Source organism: Mytilus californianus, unplaced genomic scaffold (genome assembly GCF_021869535.1).
Source record: "Mytilus californianus isolate M0D057914Y unplaced genomic scaffold, xbMytCali1.0.p SCAF_12, whole genome shotgun sequence".
Lineage (NCBI taxonomy): Eukaryota > Metazoa > Mollusca > Bivalvia > Mytilida > Mytilidae > Mytilus > Mytilus californianus.
In genome coordinates, this window is record NW_026262604.1 from 55,659,889 (window position 1) to 55,687,199 (window position 27,311).

Sequence of the window (27,311 nt, forward strand, 5' to 3'; positions counted from 1 at the left end):
AAAACTAGTGCAAAAAAGGAAAACGTCACTCCTAAGAAAACCTCAGGCAAGCTCGTGCGTTCCAAATGAATAAGCATTTCCTACTCAATTTATTTAACTGACGATGCTTCTCATTTGAATTCATTAAAAGGTATACAGGTGCCAAAACGAATTATCTATCAAAAGTCAAAAACAGTTGAGAAACACGAACCAAAAGTATACCAAAGGTAAGCGGTGATTGATCTAGAAATGGTATCTTGCCTAACATACTTTTATGGATATCATAAAATCTCAAGACCACTTATAGCAATCAACCTAAACAAATATATTCAAATTTTAACATGATTCTGTAAAAAGTTGTTTTATTCTTACCAAATCCTGAAGCTAATGCCCTATTAGTTGGAAGAGCAGTTGGTGGCAATGGTGGTGTTGGAGTTGACACTGATTTTCTTTGTCTATTTGGAGGACTAGCATTGTTGGTATTCATCAATTTCTTCAATAACCAATCAGGAATAGTATTCGATCCCATTGCATTGCTATTGGTGGGCATTGATGGTTTCTTAAAAACGGCATTATTGTTGGTCATTCCTGTACGAGATGGTGCAGATTTCGATGTTCTGGAACCTGTGTAAGGTAATATTGGGTTTTCTTTAATCATTGTATATAATTCAAGAGCGGTTCAGCTGTGCAAACGTATAAGACTACGCATTTATATATTTATATATTTGCCAATAGCTTCCATATAGTTTCTCAAGTAAAGCACTAATTAGATTAAAAATGTAAAACAGGTTTACTGCCAATAATGTTCGTTCACATTAGGACAGTGCATGGCTTCTTCTCCTTCAAGTAAAATATCAAAATGTTTTCCAGGAGGTTTAATACATACATCATAGAAGGAAACAAAGGAGTTTACAATGATGACGACATAAGAAGGAAACGCTTAACATTAGGAAAGCTATAGACACATTTAGATATACAGGCATAGACATCAAACATCTATCAAAAACTACACATTGATCCTACAGAGGTAACAGTATATGAAGCCAATTAATGCAATATCACTACGTTCATTATGTGAAATACTAAGTGAAACACTACATACCTACAAAGGAATACAAAGGAAAACGGAAATAAATGTTTAAAACGTAAAACAATATATATTTAAACAGAAAATATACAAGATACATATTATTACAATAAAATATTTGAATTAGTTGTAAGCAAGACATATAAACCCGTAAAAAATTATAAAATAGCTAAAATTTACAATATAATATCTGCTTTTACATATCATAACAAGATATCGTCATAATTCTTTATACAGAAAAGGCTACGGCTTAATATAGCCCTTCTTCCGAGTTATTAATGCATTAAAACAAACCGGAGCTTCCTTCCTCTGGAAACCCATTGAATTAAATAGGTGACAAAAATACTGACATTTATACCTTATAGCCAAATTCACCGCATTGTTTGTAAAACTCGTAAATTCATTAATGCCAATTTGAATATATTCATTCACATACATTTCATTTTGTAAACCAGGACATTTCATAAGTAAGGAGGAATAAAAAAGAAAATGTCGTAATCTAAAAAAAAGATTTGACATAAAATCACATGTGTTAAGAATAGAACGATTCAAGGCATTTCTGGAAATAGTTTGCGTTAAAGCTTAAATTGGACGATTTTTTGTGTTCAATAGTTTGATAAAAGTTCTCTGTATGAGTTTCAAAACAATGTTTTGGAAGGGAATTCATATTTACTTCCAGCTTTTTTGTAAGTTAAACAATTGTAATATGTTACATACTTAAAATAAATGTTATTTTCTCACATTCCAGTTGTGTGTATCAAAAAAAAAAATACATAAGATCTAACATTACAATTAATTGTTGTCCCCCCTTCCATCAACACACAAAGCTTTATATTATATATACTGATTTTTATGAATACATGTATATATGAGAGCGAATACTATATGGTTACACACATTTCAATTTACCTTGACTCTGTAAATTCCAAGGAATGGGTCCTCGGCCTGCGCTCCTCTTTTTCAAACCAAATAGGCCCATCCCTATAGTTCGAAAAGCACTTATTTTTCATTTCAAAATTAGACATCACTATACAATTCATTTTGACCTTGGATAAAATTTATTTTAAGTTTGGAGTCAATTTCAAATGTTGATTATTATAGTGAGAATGATATTTCTTTATGATTGAGTTTAATATTCAGCATGGTTTAGAATAGCGAAAGCTAGTCATGAACATAAAAAAACTATTAAAGTTCAATTAAAAAAGGTCTCAATCTTGATTCAGTATGTGATAACATTATTCTTGTTTAAAAAGAAGTTACATGTAATTGTTGTCCATATTTTAAATTTTTTAGTATAGTATGTTTAGACTTCTACCAACAGGTTCTGTTTATAAAACATATAAGGTTAAATATACTACGTGAAGGTTTATACGACAGACAAAATAAGTAGATTAGAAACGAATTTGACAATATTAATTAATAGAGTTATGATTAATGAACTCGTGATTAAATGACAAAAACATTCACATAGACTATACACTCGTTAGAAGAAGAGTACAAGTTAGTACAAAAGATCCTGGAAAACAATCGTCGAGTGTTGTCAAATAATTATATAAGGAGAGATGAGGAATTTGTCAAAAGGCAAAGAAACAATAACTTTTGAGTGCTTGTGGAAGATAATAAAACTAAACAATTTAAAGTGTACTTAAGTTATAATGTTCAGCACGGTGTTAGTACAATTTCCATTTGCAATAGATCATCATTCAAATTGATGCATTGACTTTTTATCGAAACCGTATTACTCGGCTACTTCATGTTACCGAAAAAACCGCATGTTAAACGAGAATTATTTGCGTACAAAAGATCGGAATATTGTATCAATATCAATTTGCTTGGCAGATCGTCGCATAACGTGACAAGAATGTTCCTTTTGTCATACTTATTGTGAAGTGGAAGCAAGTTTAAGGAGATTCAAAACGAAAACATGAAAATCGCCGGTTTGAAAACAGTTGAAAGATTGTTAAAAAAAACAAAAAAGAAAATATTTGGTTTGTTAATCTTTTTTAGATTAAACAGTTTTTGACTTTTAAGATTAAATGGAAAGTACTAATAGATACCTGCGGGAACAATGGGCCTCCCCTTTTCATGCACTTTGTCAATATGTGTTGCTTTAATGTTATTAACAACCTCATCCTAAGTTTTCGAGCTTCAATTCATAAAGGCTTGATATTTTCGGTGATGTTATTTAACGGATAACATTTATACATTGTCAGCTGATATTTGTATCAATTGTTAGGCAAAATTAGAAAATAACTGAAGAATTAAACATGCTCATTTCTTTCGTTTGCTACAATAAGTACGTTATGCTATAGGTTAATTTGAATGCAAGAGAGTAAATTTTAACGACAGAGTACATAGTTTGCGAATGCAACTCATCGTAAATTGCCGGATGTTAAGGAATTTCGTTTGAGGAAAAAGACCATTTGCATTCTTATCTCTTTTCTATCTACGGTTGTACTTTTTCAAATGTAAGAGTTGTTTCCTGATGGCGGATATATTTTATAATCTCGTCTGGTCTATTAGTTTATTAAAATCAAAGATAGGTAACCCATAGTCAACATATGTATCCTTTATAAAATAAACTTTGTTACAAAAGCTGTTTTGGAAAATGATTGTTTGATTGGTGGTTTTTAACGACACTTCCAGTACTATTGGCTTTATAGTGGCGGCCAATTTCTATAGTTGGAGGAAACCTGAGTGACCATCGGAAAAACCGTCGGAAACGGAAGAAAAAACTCATAGATAACAAAAAGTACACACGTATGTTGAAAAGAGAATTCGACTTTTTTTTACCTCCTCTTCTACCCATCATTCCTATAATTTTAAAACAATAGCAATCGGAACATTATATGATTGGAACAATTAACATATATTACATTACTTAATAAACCAATTTAACGTCATGAAGAAAAAAAATCTCAATTGACTTTTGTATAGAAATATTTCAGATGATTAAAAAAAAGAGGACAATCTGTACAAAATCTAACGTATTGCTATATGGACGATTATAAGTTCTTATTACGTGTGACAATTATAACAAGATCACACAGTTCATCTGGAAAGTGAGCAATTTGGCTAAGGACATATTTCATACAAAAAAGTACGTTCATATGTTGTACATTCTTACTTGTTCATTTATAAAACATTTCTATCTTTCCTGCTTTATATATTTATACATTTATATATGGAAGTCCTATTTATTTGAGTTTGTTTTGAGTAGAAAAGTTATTACCAAAACCTTATGCAACTATTCAATGAAAGAACAGCATTCGTTTTGCTGTCGTGCTAAAAACAAAAATTGATATCGACACCATCTTTCAATACGAAATGGTGTTTTTATTATATTTTTAGTAGTATTATTTCTACCATATCCACGACGACCTACCTCGTCCTTGTAAACCTAAATTTTGCAAAATATTTTATATTTTCACACATGATAATTATATAATTTTTCTTTACATGTATACCATTGTTCGTACCACTAAAATTCTAAAAAGAATACCACTGTTTTTAACTGAACAACTGAATATTTGCCAATACTCAAATTCCTTTACTTCGATACATGAAAATTATACTATATTTATTTCCTTCTCAAGATTACAAAACATACATTCATTTATCACCTTGTATCACTTCAAAATGTTTAGAATGAAAAATAAAAACAACAATGTATATTGTAAATTAAGACGTAAAAATCAATTCGAGTTTAATGTATAGGAAGGCGATAGACCTGTGTTAAGGGACATAACTCTTAAAAATCATGTGTGCGTTTGTTTCAACCCATTTACATTCATATATTCTAAGCTTCCTAGTAACACAGATTATTAGTTCTCTTTTACATGTAATGCTTAAATCATTAACGAATCTGACTATTACAAACGCCTAACCGACTAAAAGAGTTATCTCCTGTAACGAAAGTTTACCCTGTTTATATAATATTATACATGTTATATATGGTTATTATATATATTTTGGTATACCTCTTTGTACTGGCATTTCTGGAATATATATCATTTTTGTAAACAAAGATTTGTTTCTGAATACATAAGTTACATATATGCACATAGTTTAAGGAAAATATATGCAAAGATCCTGAGTTTAACCCGGTTATATATTTGCACATTGCCTACGAACAAAACTCAATTACAGTGGGAGAGCTTTAGTATAAGTAATTTAAAAGCTTACAAGAAAACGACATGAAGTAATAAGATTACTATCAATAAAATTACACATGAGTGAATATAACACATTGAAGCAAAAAACAGTAAAGAAGCAGCAGTAATGAAAATCAATAGAAAAAATAGTGTATGAACAGTTTCTATCTACTTCTCAGTTGTATCTTTCTCACACTATGCAACACAAAAACATAATGAGAATTTTGCAACTGCTGAGCCTACAATCAAAATTCGTCACATTATAGATAAAGAGTAAATGCTCTTACCTGGAGGGTCTGATCCACCTCCCATTAATGCTGCAATAATAAAATAGAACAGTTTGTTTTAAAGAATAACATCAATTTAAAGAGATGTGGGTTATTTGTAATGAAACAGCAACAGTACAAAAACACAAAAGAAGACATCTAGATGTAAAATACTGTCTTCTATAATATACACATTTATTTATTGTTATAATACCACCTACTTCTACAGTCTTTTTATCATTAAACATGGAGAGCCCTTTGTTAAGATTATTTGCATTTTTTTTTATATATATATTATGTTTTGGTGCTTTTTGGTTATATAGCTCCTCATATGTTTTGGATATTATACTTCCTTGGCCAACATGTGTTTGATTTTTAGCGTTCCTGATCAAAGTTATTTTAGAAAAAAAGCACTTCGAACGCATATAATTTATAAAGTGTTAATATTTTTTTTTAACAAATATTAATGTGAATTTGATATATAATGGGTGTTTTTAACTATAATCCCTGTATATAAGTTGAGCGTTTACACACAATAAAATATACCCATTGCTCACCTGCCATCATCTGCATTTCCATACCTACAATATGTGAATAAAACTTATAAACAATGAATTTTTCACAATAACAAGCTCAGTAAAATCCTATTTGAACATATTTTTTTGAAATAGTATGATGTGAACACTCGGGAAAGACACATTTCGATAAATCATTTTGGTACACTATGAATAGCTGGGTAAAATATAATTTGGTAAATATGTTTTGAACATATATATATTGCACCATACAAATTAAAAATATCTTAATACACGTGATACATGTGCTTAAAATTTTCGCATGACGGCTCTGAAAATATTAATGTAAAAAATCATTAAATCGAAATAATATAAAAATAGGAGATGGTACAAAGTACTTTACCTCACTACTAGAAGGTAGCGATAATTTGTCTCATGATGCTAATTTAAAACTGTTTTAATGTGTGTTCTGATATATTAAACCTTAAAACATGTCTTCACGATAGATCAATAACTTATTTGTATTATCTTTTTCCTTGTACCAAAACAAATCAAGTAAGAAACACATACATACATTTATATATATATTTTTTTCATTTGACCTTTTTGTATTTATAATCGTATTGTCTTTAACATTATATTATATTACTGCGTTTAAGTCGTGTGTGTCTGAGTATAAATGAGTGAGTAGTTGGATGGTGTGAAGTTTACATCTTTATGTCTTGTCCTGTTCATATTGTCCTGTCTTGTCTTGTGTTAAACATGTTTGTAAAAAAAAAATTGTTAATTGTGAATCTGAATATAGTTATGTTAAAAAGACACACATGTAGCCTCTGGTCGTTGGCAATCCAATAAATAAAGAATTAAATCAACCCACCTCCCATACCACTTCCTCCAAGTCCGTTTCCCATTCCACCGCCGCCCATTCCTGCACCACTTGCTAAAAATGACGCCATATCTGAAACAGAACAAATCATATAGGGAGTTAAGTATTTATGTTCAGGAATTTCATTTACTCAGAAAAAACAACCGCGCTGCAGAAACTGTTTTTGGTGAGGTTCGTGCTGATCTCTCTGAGTTTGAGTTTGAGTCTGAGTTTCTTCCCCTTGTGTTTTTACAACTAACTATCTCCAGTTTAAAATTGCATCACGTAATAAATAAAATAAGTTAAAAGCTGTTTTTTTTTAATTAATGTATGTCAGTGCATACACAAAGCACTTTTCTATAACTCTACTTTTTTTTAATTCAATTTCCGGTTAAATGATATACACGATTAGGAATTATTTAAAACATAAAGAAACAAATCAAATGATTTTATAATTAGATCACCACTGAAAATCAAATATCAAATTAGGTTTTTTTTACAATTCAAGAGCCTAACAAAATCTTGGAATGAATCAGATTGTCTTTGATCTCATGTAGATTAGATGCTATTTTGTTTTAAGCTATAAAGGTCTTAAATTGAACGCATATGCTAAAACGTGCAGTATATTTTTCAATTTAAGTTTGTTTTTTTGTTATTTAGATGTGCTTTATCTTAATTTTGCTTAATTTATAATTGTGCTTTAATTACAATTGCGATTCATTTTTAGCATGTTTATATTTTTTTTAGCAGTGCTTAGCATTTTATGCAATATGCCTGTGCTTTATCATTGTATTTTGATATATGCTGCTTTAATCCTTTATCTGCATGTTCTCTATTTTTATGTAAGATATATTGTATTATTTTAGGTAAAATACTTTATAGAGGTAAAGTTTTTTTTTGGTTATATATGAATATAAATAAACTCATCATAGATACCAGGATTGAAATTTTGTATTTGCGCCAGACGCGCGTTTCGTCTACAAAAAACTCATCAGTGACGCTCGAAAAAAAAGTTAGTAGATCTTGCCTTGCTGACCATTTTAGTTATTTAATGTGTCTCTTTATCTTATTTCTGAATTTGTTATCATACAAGGCAAAAAGCAAAAAAAATGGTAAAAATCGTCATTAAAGGACAATAACTCTAACAAGGAGTCGTCGGACGAGTTCCTCCATGTTTGTCTTAATTATAGATCTTGTCTTGTTGATAATTTTTGCTATCAAGAGTTTCTCTCTATCTATTTTGGTTTTCAGGATAATAGGTAAAAATGTAAAAATGGTGTAATTTGTCATTTAAGGACAATAACTCTTATAACAAGTCGTCTGACTATTTTGACATATATGAACAACTGGTAAAGCTCAACATTTTGAACATTTCTGTACCAGTCAGATTTTCTCTATTTATAACAGTTTCAAAATAATAGACAAACTTGCATTTTACCCCTAAGTTCCATTTTTAGCCATGTCGGCCATCTCAGTTGGCAAGCGGGGTCATCGGACAAATGTTTTAAACTAGATAACCCAATGATGATTGTGGCCAAGTTCGGTTAAATTTGGCCCAGTAGTTTCAGAGAAGAAGATTTTGGTAAAAAATTAACAAACGACGACGACGGACGCCAAGTGGTGAGAAAAGCTCTCTTGGGCCAGGTGAGCTTAAAAAAAGAACACATTTAATACCATTCCTGTATACTAAATTGACTTACATTAAAATATTCAAACTAAATCTAATTGATGTGCACACGTTGATATTTGGGTCAGGGAATACCTGATTAACATATTAGTTGAATTTCACTATGAACTAGCTTTCAGTAACTTAGATAGCTACTTTGTGTCTATTTGTTGGTTGTTATTGTGCATCATGCCGATTTGACGAATCAAGTACTTTCCAACTGATTTGTCATTTTGTCCTGATAACGGGTTTTTACACCAGTGCCTTTTCTCAGGGGAGTGTTGAGCTTTCACAAATAAGTTTTATCCCGCTATATTCTTTAAATACCGTCCCAATGCAGGAGCAAGAAATTTAGAGGTTGTCGTTGGGAATTGTCTGTTATATTTGTAATTTTTGTTTATTGTTTTAGTATAAATCGGGCCATTTGCGTTCTCGTTTACACTGTTTCTTATTTCGTCATATCGAAACATGTGTTATCTTTCGTTACAGTGCAGATATTGTTTACTGTTGAAGGATGTACGTTGACATAATGGCTTATATCATTAGGGTCTATGGTAGATAGTTGGCTATCTAACTAATCGACCTTTGTAGTATTATATTAATAAAAATTCTTAATGACTTTTACTTAATCCAGAGAATCAATATACAACACATAGTAGCTGTTATGAAAATCGCTTACACAGTACGCTTCAACATTAAAATAAAATCTATCCGAAATAAGGAAGCCGAGGTAATGTAATGAAAGTCCGGAACAAAAGGGCTGACAGAAAAGTTCATTACACTATATCAGTCAATCAGAGAGTTTAGAAAAATAAATATGATTTCAAATTGAATTGATCAATACAATAAGAGACGATGATATATATATATATATATATATGTGTGTGTGTGTGTGTGTGTGTTTGTGTGTGTGTGTGTATTGTAAATCAGATTAATAGGAGGTAAGTACCGAAACCTGACGCTTCCGCTCCTCCTGTCGAACCTCCAGATTGTGTTGCTTCTACAATAACACAAAATGTGTAAAAAAAACGTTATTTCTGTTGCAGATAAGTACATGTACTCGACTAAATATACAATTTGTTGATCAGATAGACAAATAGAAAGATCAATTTAAAACACTGAATCGGCAATATTCCCTATAAAAATAATACGTCGAAGGTAAGGAACATGTGTGGACCAAGGTAGTATAATATAGAGGATATAAGCAGAAAAACACATGTCATAGTAATACGATGAAAATTATTTTTTTATTCGACTTCCGTTGCATTTGCCTGTTTTCAAGGCCGAAAGGGTTTAATGATTAGTTTGAAATGTGTGATATTCTACAAAATGATATGAAACACTAAGGAAAATACATTTTAAGTTGAAAGTGTACCCAAAAATAGTTTACCGAAATACACTGATGTACATTGTTTCATGCATCTTTTAGTAATTTGATTTTGTTCATAGTACAATATTTCCTTCCTCAACTTATAATGTTGATTCCCAGATCATTAATTAATCTGAACGTATATATAATGATAAAAAATCAGTGAAAACTTTAATACCTGTAGAATTTTTACTGTTTCCACTTTGTGCAGTATTCTCCATTGCATTCATTAGATTCATCATGTCCATTGGACTAAGTTGACCAGTTCCTCCACCACCTCCACCACCTCCACTCATAGCGGACATCAATGACGCCATGTCACTCATTCCACCTCCTCCCATTCCACCGCTGCCACCGCCCATTCCAGACATCGCCGACAATAGACTTGCCATATCATTTCCTCCTCCTCCGCCTCCGGACATACCTGATCAGTAAAATTAAACACTGTTCCATCATCAAGTGATTTACACAGTTGTTAACAAAATAGTGATTTGAATCCGACCAGTAGATTTTAAAATACAAAATATACATAGACCAATATGTAATAACTACAAATTTAGGGAGTATTACGAAGCTGTTCGGTTTTATTTCAACTTCCTGAGCTAGGAATCGTATTACAGGATATTTCTGCAGCCGACGCACTAACACTCCATGTACATTTCATACGAAGTCTGAACTATAAATCATGACATTCAAATTCTATTCTATTCTAATATGACAATTGCTTAACTTTAGTTAGACAAAGTCAGTCAACCTACTGAAGGTAAGGCGGCTAACGAGAGAAAACAGAGGCAGCAATAGGAAGACTGTTTTTATGATCTTCAAATGGTTCGAAACGAATATACTACGTTAATGACATCGGATGACTTAAAAGTGTCTCACAGATAACCTTTATATAACAAAACATGTTATAAAAGAGTAAATAATGTTTTATGTTTGATATAAAAAAAGAAGTATAACAAAAATACTAAAATACAAGGTAAATTCAAAAAGGGGAGGTCCATAAAACTGACAAAATAAAGAGTAATCAATCGACGGAACGAGTGAAAACACAACTGTCATATTCCTGACTTGATATAGGCATTTCCCGGGCAAAAAGATGGGTTACACCTGGTTTTAGAGCTAGCTAAACCTCCCCCTTATAATTTGGTTGCATAGAATTGCTCACCTGCTCCACCTGCTTGACCCATCATGGCTGAAATGTTCAAACAATGAAATTAAATCAATGGTTATAAAAATAAAAGTTTTCTTTTTAACAATCACACTTTACGTAATCACTTGGTATGTACATTAATTAAATATTTACCAATACACTTTTTTAGAACAGTGTAACATGTGCGTTTAAAGATCAAATATTTACCAATACACTTTCCTAGGACAGTGTAACATGTATGTTTAAAGATCAAATATTTATATAAGAAATATCACTTTTTTATTGTGATTATAATCTATCAAATAAAAGAATACGTATTTCTGGAAGAGGCAGTTTCTACGAAAATTATAAAACTGTAAAGAGGTGAAAATGCGGTAATTTATACAAATAGCAATGAAAATTTGTTTCGTGTCTTTTTCATGACTCAAAGTAGCGTATTCAAGAGCAAAAACCTTAATTTTCTGTCACCTGACAAATGCGGTAACTTCATAAATAACAATGAAAAATTAGTTTTGTCACCTGATAGACGAAAGTTTATTAAATATACAGGAATGTATACTAATTTCACGAGCGATCACCTCAAACCTATCAAAATACATACTTCCAAATACGAAAAGTAATGATCACTTTTATTTCAGCTCAGTAATCGGATTGAATTTCGTTTGCCTCCCATGCTTTTTGTTTATAATCAATTAATAGAGTACTTATACTTTTGTACTTTTAAGCATCGTATGTAAATCTGTATGTACATACGAAGGATTTCTTTTTGGAGTTGATGCAGCACGGAATACATTTGTTTTTGCTTGTTGTGGCAGTTTCTTATGTTTCTATTTTGTATTGTTTTGTCATTCGTTGAAGTTTGCAGTCTACCATAATTTGTTGTTTCTTCGGTAAAAACGTTTTGTTATTCAATAAAACGTTGTTCGTCTGTGCAATTATAAGTTAGTCTAGGATTATATAAATATGTGCGGGATTTCAAAGGTTTTTTGTCGGACCGATACATATTTAACTTTTATATAAAGAAATTGATTATCCTGAAACGAACGTAAAGATTGGCACCAAATTCCTTATCTATATTTTATATACAAAATGTGTTATATTCTTGAAAACAATTATCAACCTGTTGTTTTTGTTAAAACCGTAGTTGCTGCCTTTTTTATTTTTTTTATTTATATGTGTGTGTATGTTCGTACATAATTCAAAGGATTTGCCATATAACTTTACTTATATATTCGCTGATTGTATAGATGATATATTTGATAAATGATAGCATTATGTTGATTTTTTGTTTTAGTGGACACCAATTTTCATGAATGGAGGAAAACTGTATTTTCATGAATACTTGAGTTCGTTGTTTTTTCAAAGTCTGCACACAAGAATAAAGTTATAAGTACTTCGTTGAACATTTTAACTCGTGCCGTACCAATACACACGAAATCCACGAAAATTGGTACCCACAAACAATTATGAATCCATATAATATGAAATATTTTATGCTCCAAATGCATTCGCCCTGTGCATGCAAGTCCCGAGATTTGAAACAATCATGCGCTTATAATTGAAAGTATTCCAGAATTTTTTTAAAGTTATATTTCAAAAACATTTAAAGAAAAAAACTAGCAGCAATATGAGAAATCAGAGAAATTTTTGAATTATATTATTTGAAAGATTTGTTGGAGGATGCAAAAACAGATATTTATCTTTAACAAATACATTTGAAAAAAACTCATTCTATAAAAGGCGAAAGAATTTCTTTTATTACATCCATGTGGTAATTGTAAGTAAAATCAAGGAAAATTTCTGAGTTTTTACGTTTTATTTAACTCTGATTTCTCTTAGCAAAATTACATGCAACCAATGATCCCTGAATATTAAAGATATTTCCAATTTTTAGCTGAAAACACTCTGCAAACGCAAGTGAAAAGAGCAATTTTAGGCGACAGCCAAAATTACAAATTACAAAAGAAACGACAAAAATGATTACTTCGTAAAAACGAAATATAGAGCAGATGATATGAAATAACAATCTTTTCAAACTGAAACGAAACGCAACAACAATTTTTTTGTGTATTTCTTTATATAAGTTGTTTAGAAAATTTTAACTGTCGCTGAATATAAAATGTATCTTTTTTGTTCGATTTATCACATGCCAATAGACATACCAGCCATTAATAATCCTGAAAACAAGATATTTAAATTCATAAACTTTTAATTACTGTATTTGATATAAAGATATAGTGAATTGATTCATGAAACCATAATAGATAATTCACTTCCATGGAGCAGAATTATATGCTCCATATTTACTCTTCTATAATTTCAACACACCCTTTAATTAATACAACAGAAATCAATTTATTAAGAGGCTTATGACTTTTTTTTCTATGAGAGTTTATTATGCTATTATAAAGATAGACATATTTAATATATTTAATCCTTTAAGTTATTTTACCGCCAGCTTCTGGTGCTTCTCCAGGGTCAAAACCAGGTCTTTCTGAATAAGTAAAAATTTCTTGTATTAGAAAACTAAACAAAAAGATGGAAAACATAATAACAATTGTTCACTTAAATGTACATCAGAAATCATTGATGTTATAGAGAAAAGCTCTTTTCTGTATTATAGAATTTTTTTGTGTTATGTATTAAATAGTTTTTATTGTACGTTTTTCTATGCAGCTTGTTATAGTGCTCTGATCTGGATCTAAATGAAATATTGCACAAAAGATCAGGTCGTTAATTGGAAGCGATTTAACGCAGTGTCAGCAAAAAAATACGACAAAAATACCGAACTGCAATGTACATTCAAACGGAAGAAGTGAATAGAAACTGTCAAAATAAAACATAAGACTTCATCAACTAGTAGAACGAATAGAACACAACCGTCTTATTCCTGAATTATTAGACATTTTCCAAATAAAATGATGGGTTCAACCTGGTTTTTATAGGAAGCTAAACCTCCTACATGTATGACAGCTGTTAATACTTCCGTTATATTTACAAAATTGGGGGAGCAACTCAAATAGCCATAATGGGTAAAGATGCCAATAATTGGGATCCAGTAGCCAAAACTGTAAAAATAACACTATGAAAACTGCTTGCGTCAGAGTCACACCTCTAGACCCACCTGAACTCGTAACGCACAAAGCCAAAAACTCGATGGCTGCATGCATAAATACCTAGTCACGTCAATAGTTATACGACCAAAAAGGGACATCATAGCACAAAATCAAATACAAACTGTAATAAAATAAGAAGATACACAACTTCAGCACCTAGAGTCTATAACTCGAGACCATCTTGTATTATTTGTGAAGAAGACGCTGAATATCTATTTAGTAGAATATGGTACTTCCCGATGAACTGTCTGAAAAAAAGGACGAGACGCTCTTTGACAACCACCAATATTTTGCTCAGACACTGATGATAGTCTACATTAGGATAAGTCTGAGTAAACAAGTTTTGTCGTCTTGCACTGCATATGTGCTTTAAAAACAATCTGCATGAGAAGGGCAACAGCAACCAATGCCAACTACACGAGTACAGGTTCCAGACTCAGTGCATTTATAACTCTATTTCAGATTGTTATGTGTAACATATTGTTTTTTTTAAATTCCACTTACTACTTCTCAGTTGTCTCTCGAGTAACATTCTTTGCATCATTGGATCTGAAATCAAGATAGTTTTATAAAAAAATTAATGTAAATATTAGCGTTATTATAACAAATGTAGGAGTCATAGGAACCAATATTTCAAAATTATTCAATATTAACGGGTCCTTTTCTTTTAATTGTGATACTTTTATACGTATTTGTTAATCTTATCATTTTCAGAGATAATATTAAAATGTTAAAACCAACTGCTTCTAAAATTAAATTTAGAAGTAGGATTTCCTATATTACTTGTCTATCTTTTCTTGCACGCTGCTTGTATCTGTTTTATGCAAATTAGTTGTTTGAACAAAATATAAATTGTAGACTTCTGATGTTTGTTAAATACATATTGTTTTGTATAACATTTGTAAAAATGTCTATATGCACACATACAGGAAGTACAAATTTTAAAATTTATAAATATTTCCGAAAGGTATTTGTTTTCTATACAATAAGTCTGATACATTTCACAGCAGAATCATGTAGGTGTTTTAATGGTATATGTAGCAATGTCAACTCGACTGCGGCCGTTATGGGGTTCGACAGTGTCAAATAAAAGACTATGTGCTCCATACTCGACTAGCAGATTGGGTTCGCATTCGGAATGATATAGTGGAATGACTTGTCTTCCAGCGGACCAGTTTTTGGTGGGGTTCGTGTGGCTAAGTCTTTAGTTTTGTATGTTGTGTCATCTGTACTATTATTTGTCTGTTTGTCTTTTTATTTTTGGCCATGGCGTTGTCAGTTTGTTTTCGATCTATGAGTTTGACTGTCCCTCTGGTATCTTTCGTCCCTCTTCTTTAACAAATAACGCACTCATTTTTGTCTTTGCGAATTATTACCTTCACTATTTAGTCCATTTTTGGTAATATCCTTTTGGCATGGCTCGGTACTTATAAATCTCGTTATTGTGTTATTGTGCTATGGTAATTTTTTGTATTTTTGTATTTCCTTTTTGCTTATGTGCTGTGTCTATATGCCATTTTTTTCTTTGTTGACATGTTTGTTTGTTTTCATAGTGATTAAGATTATAACACAATGTTGACTGCTTAGTTTGCAATTTATATTTGCAACTTAACGTTAACCACTGTTCAATTGGTCAGTTAACAAATACATCTATATATTGTCCGGGATCTAATGATTATTAATGAGTCCCGTATACATAAATGTTTTGGAACCATTTTACAAGTTCATAGCGTGCTGACACTTTTTAAAGACCTTCATAGTACCAGCTTACGTTATGGAAGTTAATGTTTTGAGCTTATAATTCTAGTTATTTTACGACGTTTCTTTGACATGTCACAATAATGGCATTTTCAATTAAACTGACACTGGCTCTTTGTAAACTAAGTGTTATGCTGACAAAAGCTGCCATTAAACGAAAGAATTTAAAATTCTATTTCAATCATTTATTTATAAAAGTACCTGAATCCCCAACAAATGAAAAAAAAAAAACAATTGGAAGTGCATTGAAAGTATTGCATATACTGAGTGAAAAAGCAACAAATACTTATTATATATTCCATTTAAAAAATACACTATAATCCTAAACATAACAATAAATAAATTCTTTAAACAAGGAAAATAAACCATAAGTTGCTGTTTTTACTCCACAAAAACTTTGTAATAAAGGTTTACACTTAAAGATATTGCAATAAAAAAGTGCTGGTATTCTTTTTTATCCAGTATATATTTTGAATTAATATTTACCTCTTTGGGAATTTTCACCTCCGCCTCCGCCTCTTCCTCCACCTCCACCTCCACGTCCACGTCCAAATCCTCTTCCTCTTCCACCAAGACCTGCACTACCCATTCTACCTCCAAACCTAGAACTTGTCATTTGTTCTGTAAACAATCAAAGATATGTTCAAAGTTGCAGACTATATAATCATTAGCGGTAGAGAAGAATAAAAATCAAACATGATAACTTAGTTTAAATTAACATTAGTAAGCAATACAAAGAAAGGATCAAGATTTAAACAAGATTTAAACATGGATATGTCATACAGAGAAAGGATCAAGATTTAAACATTGGTATGTCATACAAAGAAAGGTTCAAGATTCAAACATTGGTATGTCATACAAAGAAAGGATGAAAGGATCAAGATTCAAACAATGGTATGTCATACAAAAAAGGATCAAGATTTAAACATTGGTATGTCATACAAAACCCATTTGAGTCATTCACTTTGCTATTTTGTGACTGGACACCAAAAAAAAAAAAAGAAACAAAAACATAGCACGATATTTAGATATCATATTGTATTGTGTTTTAAATTCAATTGATCATTTTTTCGATGCCATTTACAACACATGCTTTTAAGAAAATCATCGGAAAATGTGCAAATATCTTAAAACATTAAAAAATCCAGAAAATTATAAAAGTAAAGCTAGTTACAATGTATGAAGCAATAGTAACATTCTAGCTATGTTTTAAATGAATAACATTAAAATGGTAATGTAAAAATACCACCTAGCTGAACATTTATGGAAACAGTCGTCTTACATCTGCTGCTTTTCAAATTGAATAGAATATTTTTAAACTTCGCAAATTTATTATCGAAACTGCGGTTTTGTGATCATAATCGTTGCTTTTCAATTTTGAAAAAAATCATTCATTTAATTTCATTTATACAGACAAAACAAAGGAAAGTGTTATGAAGCTTTGAAAGTGATTCGGTGGACAAAAAAAAAGAAAAAAAAAAAGATGACAAAACAAAACATTCTATTTTTGTCCATTATTGTTAGACGTATTGACGACAAAATCTCCAATAATGTACGAAATGCATAACAATCCACAATTTACAATCTTCAAATACCCCAAACATAACATATGCTCTACACCAGTAAATACATTTTGAACTGAAAATATATTGACGCAAGCCAGATTCGTATAGTTCGAACAAGAAAGTTTTTGTGTCATAATAAGTAATTCTGCCCCTTTTTGACATAACCAATGCAATGAATTCAGCAACATTAAGAAATATGACACATTCAGTAAATTTAGGTAGCTATATTAATTGTGCTACAGATTGAATAATGAATTTTAAAACATCTCAAGTCATAAAGATGACAATAAATTGAGAAACTGTATAGACCGCTCCATCCCAACCCCTCCATTCCCCCCAAAGAGTGAAAAATCTGTAAATATTAAGTTCTATGTTCAGATATTTCGGAGTGCGCAAACAGCAGAGTTGTAATTTCAGTCTTACATTCATATAATATTGATATGTCGATATAAGTATATTGTACAAGAGCAGGCAAAACAGCAGCCGTATATTTATTTTATAACAATAGCATTCTGCAAATTCTATTGAAAAACTGTACATGAAATCTGCAAGGAGCAAAACATTTAAGTTTTAAATTCTAACTTATAGATTTATGTCACACTTGACAAATGCTTGGCTAAAAATGTAAATATCGAATTATAATAAAGATGTTATATTTTTTTTGTAGACAGTTATACAGTTTCTATCCGCTTTATCATGTTTATACAAATGTTGTATAACTGGATTGATGGTAGAAATCTATTTCCTCAATTGCAATATATTTGTGAGCCAAATTAAAGTTCTAAAGACGATAATTTCCCCTTGGTGTCTCCCGTCACATTTGTTCTATATTTTTTATATATGTGCTTTTCTGCTTTAAACGAATTCTCAGATACTAGATGCAAGTCGAGTTGTCTTAAACGTAAAAATTAGCAATGATTCTTGATGGCAATAATTCAAAGTCCCATGTTTTGCAAAGATAAACTTGATGTTCAAATTAGTTTTCTTTCTGACACTGGATCGAAACAAGCCATAGAAAAGAAACATTTCCGGAATGCTCCTGGTATCTTTTGAGACATATTTAGAAAAGATGATAAAAAGAGGTAGAAATTATTAAGTAAACAATAAAAAACCAAAAGAAAGAAATTAAAAAAATGGGCTTGATCATTAGACTGTGTTCAAGAGGGCAATATTAGGAAATTGTCTTATGAACTTTTAATTTGAACTTAACTATCAAATGTGAATATCGTTATCATGTACAGTAGGTTTGACTACAGATCCCATACCCTTTTGTTCAGCCATGTTTTCACTAAGTATGGGCGCCATTAGCCTTGTCATGTACGCCATGTAACCTACCGTGAAGTTGAGCAGAACGTTCTATTAAAACATGTAAATTATACATATTGACTATTCTAAATTAACAACTTTTAAATTGGTTGCAATGAAATTCCGTGATTTCCCATTGAAATTAAGACTGAGAATTATCACGTCCCAAAATAAATCCTGAATTTGTCCTCATTTGACGTTAAAAAAAGAACGATTAGAAAATAAATAGTGTCTTGCATTTCCCCCTTTATTTACACTAAAAGTCAATGTAATTAAAAGAATAAATATTTTAATATTAAACACTTTCAACTCATGACCGTACACAACGGATACGTGTGAAAAGTCAAATTTACTTAAGATTTTTACGCAAATGACAATTTTATTATCCAAGTAAAGATAAAAAAAAAATGATCGACTTACGTTTTCACAATAAGGGAAGGAATACGGTACAGTTTTGATACCACGGTGATGTTTTTTACGAACACTAGCGTACAAGCTATATATTACTTAATCAATTTAAAGTCTTTAATGATCATAAGGACATACTGTTCTGTTACACGGAAGGTAATAACGTCGATAATGTAAAATATTATTGTTCGCGAGGTAGCAATGTGACAAATGTTATAAAATGTATATTCCGAAGACTTTAATCATCAGCTTAAAGGCGAGTTTTTTAATAACACTTGGCTTCATTGTGTGGGAAAATGGTTTGTGCCAATTTTGTATGAAAATTATGCCGATGGATTTAAAAAAAATAAATATAAATGCATATATAAAAAATAAAAAAAAATAAATATGAATGATTTTTAAGACGTGTTGTTACACAAACAAGAGCATACTTATTAAAATAAGATATTTTGAATGTTCTTACTAAAACTCCTTGTGTTTATAAATTAAAATTTAAAGTTAGGTATTCTGCCCAAGAATAAAAAATTCAAGATACCAATATTTTGAGTAAATGTCTAAACTTTTGACCTAATTTATATTTAAACTAGCATGTGAGAGCATATAAGTTAAACATATTTCAATTGATTAAGTGATATATAGCTTGTATGCTAGTTTTCGTACAATAATTTCGCAGTACTAAACAATTAAAATAGTATTTAGTATAAAGATCAGAAGATGTGGTATGATTTCCAATGAGACAACCTTTAACCAGACACCGAATGGTACGTTTTCAGTATGTCAAATAATATTACTAAAGCGTACACATACAAAAGTAGCTGTGTACCATCTGTATACAACAAATTTATTTTGAACGAAACTTACCTCCAGGATCTGTCGTACCTCCTCCCATCATCTCTGTAAAATAAAATGGAAATATTATACAAAATGTAACGGGCAGTGTGTTTTAAAACTTTGTTAATATATTGAATGATATTACACTCATACCAGGACGTGAAGACGTTTGTATGTTATATTAAAGCATCTTTTACTATAACGACACGCTAACTTGTTTTAATCGTGCTAATGTACACGTTAACACATCGCAGAATATAACTGTTTACACAATTTCTAATCCGAGCCAGCATGTCGTTGCTCTAACTGCTAAATGCCGCGTGCTTAGTGTAGAAGCAATGAATTCTAATTTTCAAGTTATTGGTTTGACAAGGTAGGCCACGACTTTCCGCACTCGATTGGTGCACGGTACAACAAGATCAATGAGGCGTTTGTTGTTTGTTTTATTACACGTATAACTATTTGTATTGCTTTTTTATTGCACAACCCACAATTTGCTCATATTTTTAAACAAATTTTATTTCTTAATAAGAATTGTACTTTTTTCTCTGATCTTATGTTTCTATTCTTTTCTGCTTCTGTTTTTGTCAAGCTGATATTTTTTTTTGAAACAATGTTTGATGGTTTTTTCTCCCAATTTCCAAATTACCGAAAAAACAAACAAAGTTACATATTCCTAGCAAACAGATCGATGATAATGATACTACTACGTTAACAAATGCCAATATAACTTACCCATCAGTGCATTCATGTCCATTCCTCCCATACCGCCCATACCTCCCATACCGCCCATACCGCCCATGCCGCCCATGCCATTCATACCATTCATACCGCCCATATTTCCCATTCCTCCTAAAAAAGAAATGACATGTTGTTATGTTAAATTATTGATTAAGGAAATGACTTTTGTTTTTAATGATTAGTCACCAGGAAAACTATTGGACGAACTAAATGCACTAATAGTTCTGTGAAAATGCAAGGAATAATCTTTAAGAATGACAATTGCATGCTGATTTCTCTTGTTTCCATATCTGATAAGTGCTGTAATGACAACTATTTTTGTATATACTAGTAAAGATATTTAGTAAAACAATTTACGTTTTAATCTTTGATCTTAAGATACCATAACGGTTGTTTTGTCCATGAATTGTTTAACTGTGTCGCGACATATTTTGAATAGTCCGTATCTCAAGGGGATGATATATGCTTAGTTGAAGATTCTTATCATATCGACTCATCCAGTATCGCTTCTTTTTGAGTCCTAGGTCTTTTTACCTTGCTTTGTATATTCAAAATGGATTTACTAGTTTTAGATATCGGTTAATCACTGTTGACTCGTATTGCTAACCATTGAATTATAGATCAAAAACTTTCAAACAATTACTTACCACCTTGAGACATGGCCGCTGCTGAAATGAAAATAAGATACGAATAAGTTTTTGTTTTATTAAAATAGTCTGAACAATATGTACCAGAATATAAGTAATACGCGTCAGATCAGAAACAGAAGGGGTAATCAATCGCTCTCAAAACATTCAAAGATAGGGAGTAAAATATATCTGTGTTCCCGTCTGTTTAGATAAAAAGTAATATCAGTAGTTATACAGAGTTAATGCACCTTAACTTGCCTAATTCTATTTTCACTAATGATACAATTGCGAGACCTTTTTAACTTGTCGAAAATTAATCTGACTCTACTTCAAACCCAAATTTGTTTCTACCTTTCTCTTCTCCTCTATATTGTGCTCGATTGTCAATAAAGTATAATCATAATACAAGATGTGACTTAACGTATTACCGACTAATGATTTGTCTGCATCATTTATACATAGTGTTTTCTCTATTTACTAAAACTAAGCCCTTTACATACAACTCCCGCCACAATACTGTTATAAAAATTGATGTAAAATTGAGAATGGAAATGGGGAATGTGTCAAAGAGACCATAGAACAGACATGTTTTGTGTAATGGACACAGTTTTTAGACAAAATTTGTACGATTTGAACACTTTTTGTTGTCATTAAATCAGCAGATCAGGCATAAAACATGTTTTGCAGACACATTACATACTTTATTTGGTCTTTTAGCTTTTTTTATTCGAGCGTGACTGATGAGTCTTTTGTAGGGGAAACGCGCGTCTGGTGTACAAGACTTGAAGCCTTTCCTATACTTTTTGTTAACATGTTCCGTTTCCTTAAACTAACAAAATATATTACTTACTCAATTGCTTAAATGTCACTTATTAAGAGCCATGTACAAGTGAATCAAATTGTGTGTATAATCATAACTTACAAAATCTAGGTAAGATGCATGTTCAATGTACGGAGAAGAATGAGATAATATTAATATAGTTAATTTCCATATTCAGGCTCCAATACTGAATACTTCTTGATGTTAGCGGAATAATACATGGCATATTAATACATATATTCCAAAACATAAGCAAAAGCTCCGAATAAATCAAGATAACATATGAAATACTAAGCATTGACACCCATCACCCTTTAGGTCGTGTTTTACATTATCATTGCATCACGCATAATAAATATTTGCAAAAGGATGGTGTACTACTCAATGAAATGTTAAGATGTGGAACAAAACGTATTAAGCTGGATCATTCAAATAAAGCATAGTGGCAAAGCGGAATACCTAACATTGCTTGCATTGGATCTATGGAAGATCTGCGACTATCTGAAACATAGACATTTAATAACGATGTATACCCTTTACTTTTTTCTGTAAAACATTTTTCAAAAGATAAGTCACTGGAAATATAACGACAATTCAAAGTCGTAATATTCTTATGAAAAGTCATTTATCTTGAGAATTATATATCCTTTGTATTTATGCCTAGAATCCTAATGTACGATCATTTGTACCAGTACTAACAAAAAGAAAAAAAACAAGACGATAGAAAATTAAAAAATAATCTTAAATGTAAAACAACTATCAAAAGCAATAAAATTCAAAGCAAAAAAAAAAAAGGTTTAGCACTGTTGGTGCCTTTGGAAACTTTTGGAAAAGCAATGTTTTAAGCTCGAAATAAAAATATTAAGATATCAATAAGTACCGAAACATATGACGACCTTTATAACCAAACGGAAAAAAATAAATCTTTAGGAAACCGGAGGAGGTGAATTTCATGTGCAGGTTAAACGATAACAGATTCTAACCGAAACTAAATTTGCTGTTTACAATTGTTGATAGCACCTATACTTGTTAAAAACATGAATTGACATTAAAACTAAGTATAACATTTCTCATGTTTAACGACGTAAAACTTGCTTTCTAAATATTTAAGTGATATTTAAGTGAATAGCAGACAATTTGTCGCATAAAAAGAGGTACATGTAATTGACAACGAGAATGTCATAAAATAATACATTATACACATTTAAAAAGTAAAAAAAAGTTGTAAATGGATAGTTATCATAACGGTTTTACAAATTTTAGTTACTAGGTATACAAAACCTGAACAAAGAGAAAAAAAAAAAAAAACTTTCTGAAATGGATTAATAAAGATTTTTTTAGAAAAATCTATACATGCAACACGTCTATTTTTGCTAAGTCAAACAGACTTAGTCTATGGATGTCTGATCAATTTTTCTTGTACGATAGAGTTGCTGTAACATTGATACATGTAGATATATATATCAAATGGCAAAACCAATTGTAATCCTGGTATCTTTGGTGAGTTTTGTTTATACAGTAACATCATACAAAAAGAATTGTTTTTAAGAATACTACAATTACTGTTGTCACATAATTTCTATAAGCGATTTATTTATTCGACTATACATATTTTGATACAAATTTAGTAGCTAAATTAGAAAATCACCAACATAAATCGCTTAAAAGGGCTGCACGCGAATAAAAAACATGTCTCGAAAATGCGTTCTGTTACAGAACAGTACCAAGTAAGCTATTCATCATTTTCCTTTTTAGAAAGAAAAAAAACATATCCTTGGAAATAAATACAAAAAAAATAGAATCTTACTAAGTAAGCTTTGCATCATTTTCATTTTCAAAGCATTCAGATCTGGCGTAGGAGCTGGTGGTGGTGTCGGTTTTGGTGTTGTTGTCGCTGGTGGTGCTCCTGTTATATTAAAAAAAGATAACAAATGTTATAAAATATAGGTGAATAAAAGTAGTGTCGTTGATTTTGGAACTAACATAGCATAGCTACTAAATAATAATATTTGCCGACTGAATACTTTAATACCTCCGTAGTAAAATTTGTATTAGAGAAGTGGTGTTTGTGTTGTTATGTTTTAATGTAATCTCAGATTTGTCTTTCATACTGATTTGAACAAGGGAATCTTAATTCAAATTTAGAGGTCAATCTAGAGAGACATTCACGATATAAATCTACTTTAGATCGAAATTACATGTGATGTTTTATCTGATAGTTTTTTTGTAATAATATACGATGTATGTAAGCTTGATTTCCGATGGTCAACGGTAGAAAGCTTGGGAATTTAAACATTGTTAAATTCAATTTCGTGACCTTGTGAGGATGTACCATCAAGCACACAGTAAGTCTGGGAATCATATGTATTTTGATATAAAAATATATCTTTCAGAAAACTTAAGTAATATGCGATATTTGTTTGCAGAACTTATAAGGTCAAAATCACTCATTATAAAAGAATAAACAAATATTTTACCTAACATCGCTAATAAAGCGTTCCTCTGTCCAGCTGATAATGTTTCTGCAACAAACAACAAATCATGATTGTTAAAAACAAAGTTTAGGAAAAACCATATGCATTTTGAAGTTACATATTAATACAATATCTAAAACAATTAAAGGTAAAGACAACTATTTGACAATCTATTCCTATTATTTAATAGAGTAATTAAATATCTTATTACTTTAATTGACAAGTCTAAGCAACCAAAATAAATGATACGAATATTTTTAAGACTAAGCCTGAGTTTTAAAGCCGAAGTTGTATTTTACAAATGGCAGTTATATTCGACTTATTTGTTTTGTCAGTTTCCCATCGATTTATGAGTTCTAAATGCCACCTTGGTATCGAGTGTCATGTAAGTACACGTAAGATGTTCGGAAAGACAATTAAGTCGTGGGTACTGTAAACCAACTTATTTTGGCAATCAATTTATTTATGCAAATTTGGAGAGTTGAAAGATACCGCAAGTAATAATAATGGTAGTCACGAATATGCCAAATTTGATCTTCATTTATATAAATACATCGGCAAAGATGTAAAATCGGAAAGGGTTACTTAACAGGGCTTTACGATAAAAACAAGTATCCGCGATAATAATTCATTTTACTTTAGTTGAGATGACAAATGTTTCATTGGACACAATCTCTTATCAACAAAATATAGCATTCCGTTGTTTAAGTTAATAGTTTAAAAGGTACTTTGAAATGCACGTTGCTAATCGACATGTCACGCACGTCGCCTCTGTTAGTACTATAAATTAGCTAATGTTAGCGTTTGATTATTAATGTCTAATTTAAATCTTCAATTACTGTAGATTCAGAAATTATTACGTGCATTTATTATTGCGAATTTGACCTTACGGATTAAAATGTGAGAATAGTTAATGCGATGACAGGAAAAACTGCATGCAAATATATGTGTCACATTTCGGAATGCGAGTTTTTATTTTGACGTTACTTACCCAGTTGAATTATTCGCAATAATAAAAACCTCGCAATAATTACTGAATTTACAGTATATGGAAACATGAACCATGATAGAAAATCCGAAAATAAATATAATACTTAAAAATGTATTCACGAAAAGTTGTTTATTGTAATTTGGTAAAAACATATTTGTTTAAAGGACATAATATCTTACCAACAAAATTTTGCATCCCGTTGTTAGACTGTGATTGTTGTATACTTTGTCGTGGTGCCTGTACATCTGTAATATAGAATACCCTACCATGATTATCTGCACACACGTAACTTTAAAAATGCAGATATCTAGCTTTGACTTTATTATTTAAATGACAAAACGTACTAACAAATGAAGTGATTGTATTTACTTTTATTTATTCAAACACACTAAAGGCAGGTCATTTACATATTAATTTTTATTAAAGTCCTGATCACGTGAATATCACATCAAGAATAAAATCCACATCAACATACCTCTAACCATTTTACTAGACATACCAGCAACATCGATACCTGCAAAAGTAAGAATTAAATATGAAAGTTTCCGGTTCATTCTTAACAACTAGACCTCGTTATCATTACGTTGTGTCGAGAAAATATACATCAAGGACGAAATGCTATGTAAGAGACATTATCTCAATTTTACACTAAAAAAACAAATCTTAAATCGATAATTTTCGGTAAAAAATATTAAAGCAACACAAAAATGTCATACTAACATTATTATAAGTAACAGCCTACAACAAAACTGTTGAATCATTAGAGAAATCTTTCAGTAAAACGTATTCTGCAGTTAAGCATTTACACGTACATTATAGATAGAATATAAATAGTCCTGACAAAATAAGAAGAGGTTAAATTTAGTCGTGCTAATTTATATTTTGATAAAATTGTAGATAGTTACTGTAGAAAAGGTCTGTATCTTCCGTTTTATACTGAATCTACATGAAATATTAGTTAATACGAAACATATCATATGTTGTATAAAGTGACGTAAACAATGAAGACTCACCTTGGAATCGTCTATTTGTGTTTTGACTTGATTGTCTTTTTTTATTAGGCGATGAAGCTATAAAAAAAACAATAAAAAAAAACTACATGAATACATGTCAGATATCAACCTTGGAATATTCAAATTATGTTTTCTTGTGGTCCTAATGTTACATATTTATTGGTAGAAACGTTAACATGAAATAATTAATTTAACTGCGTACAAAATATGAGAACCAAGCATAATAATATCATTGCCCTTTTTGTCGCTTATGTTTGTACTGAGATTTACTTTAAATTTTTCTTTATAAAAAATTAAGCAAAAAGAATCATTTAGGACATACAAGTTTTAAGAAACCAAAACCATATACCCCAAAACACACGTTAAACCCATAATCCTCAAAACAACATTGTAATGAAATAATGTATAACTTTCAAAGAACATTACACAAAACCTAAATAATGATCTTACAGTATGTCTATCCAATTGTTTCGAAACCTAGCATTTCTTCATTGTATTTTTGATGAATTTCAAAATATGTTTGTCATATAAATATGAATGTCGAGAATGCTCCTTTTTTCTGGTATATAATACATTTCATATATTTACAGAACGAAAGCTTATGAC

At 30.6% G+C, this 27,311-nt stretch overlaps 1 protein-coding gene across 1 annotated transcript in view; it reads right to left on the bottom strand.

The window, feature by feature from the left end:
- LOC127721140 (uncharacterized) overlaps nt 1-27,311 on the bottom strand; it is a 66,870-nt gene that overhangs the window by 10,249 nt on the left and 29,310 nt on the right. The window contains exons 8-31 of the mRNA XM_052227813.1: nt 26,706-26,762; nt 26,168-26,206; nt 25,872-25,937; nt 24,705-24,749; nt 24,035-24,133; nt 21,426-21,446; nt 20,773-20,889; nt 20,068-20,100; nt 18,829-18,849; nt 16,415-16,549; nt 14,675-14,719; nt 13,507-13,548; nt 13,217-13,231; nt 11,070-11,096; nt 10,080-10,325; nt 9,482-9,532; nt 6,879-6,959; nt 6,044-6,067; nt 5,508-5,537; nt 5,047-5,064; nt 4,452-4,466; nt 3,860-3,880; nt 1,976-2,047; nt 352-603 (exon numbers count right to left, since the gene is read on the bottom strand). Of these exons, the coding sequence (XP_052083773.1) occupies nt 352-603; nt 1,976-2,047; nt 3,860-3,880; nt 4,452-4,466; nt 5,047-5,064; nt 5,508-5,537; nt 6,044-6,067; nt 6,879-6,959; nt 9,482-9,532; nt 10,080-10,325; nt 11,070-11,096; nt 13,217-13,231; nt 13,507-13,548; nt 14,675-14,719; nt 16,415-16,549; nt 18,829-18,849; nt 20,068-20,100; nt 20,773-20,889; nt 21,426-21,446; nt 24,035-24,133; nt 24,705-24,749; nt 25,872-25,937; nt 26,168-26,206; nt 26,706-26,762 (1,572 nt within the window). The remainder of the gene's footprint in view (nt 1-351; nt 604-1,975; nt 2,048-3,859; nt 3,881-4,451; nt 4,467-5,046; nt 5,065-5,507; nt 5,538-6,043; nt 6,068-6,878; nt 6,960-9,481; nt 9,533-10,079; nt 10,326-11,069; nt 11,097-13,216; nt 13,232-13,506; nt 13,549-14,674; nt 14,720-16,414; nt 16,550-18,828; nt 18,850-20,067; nt 20,101-20,772; nt 20,890-21,425; nt 21,447-24,034; nt 24,134-24,704; nt 24,750-25,871; nt 25,938-26,167; nt 26,207-26,705; nt 26,763-27,311) is intronic.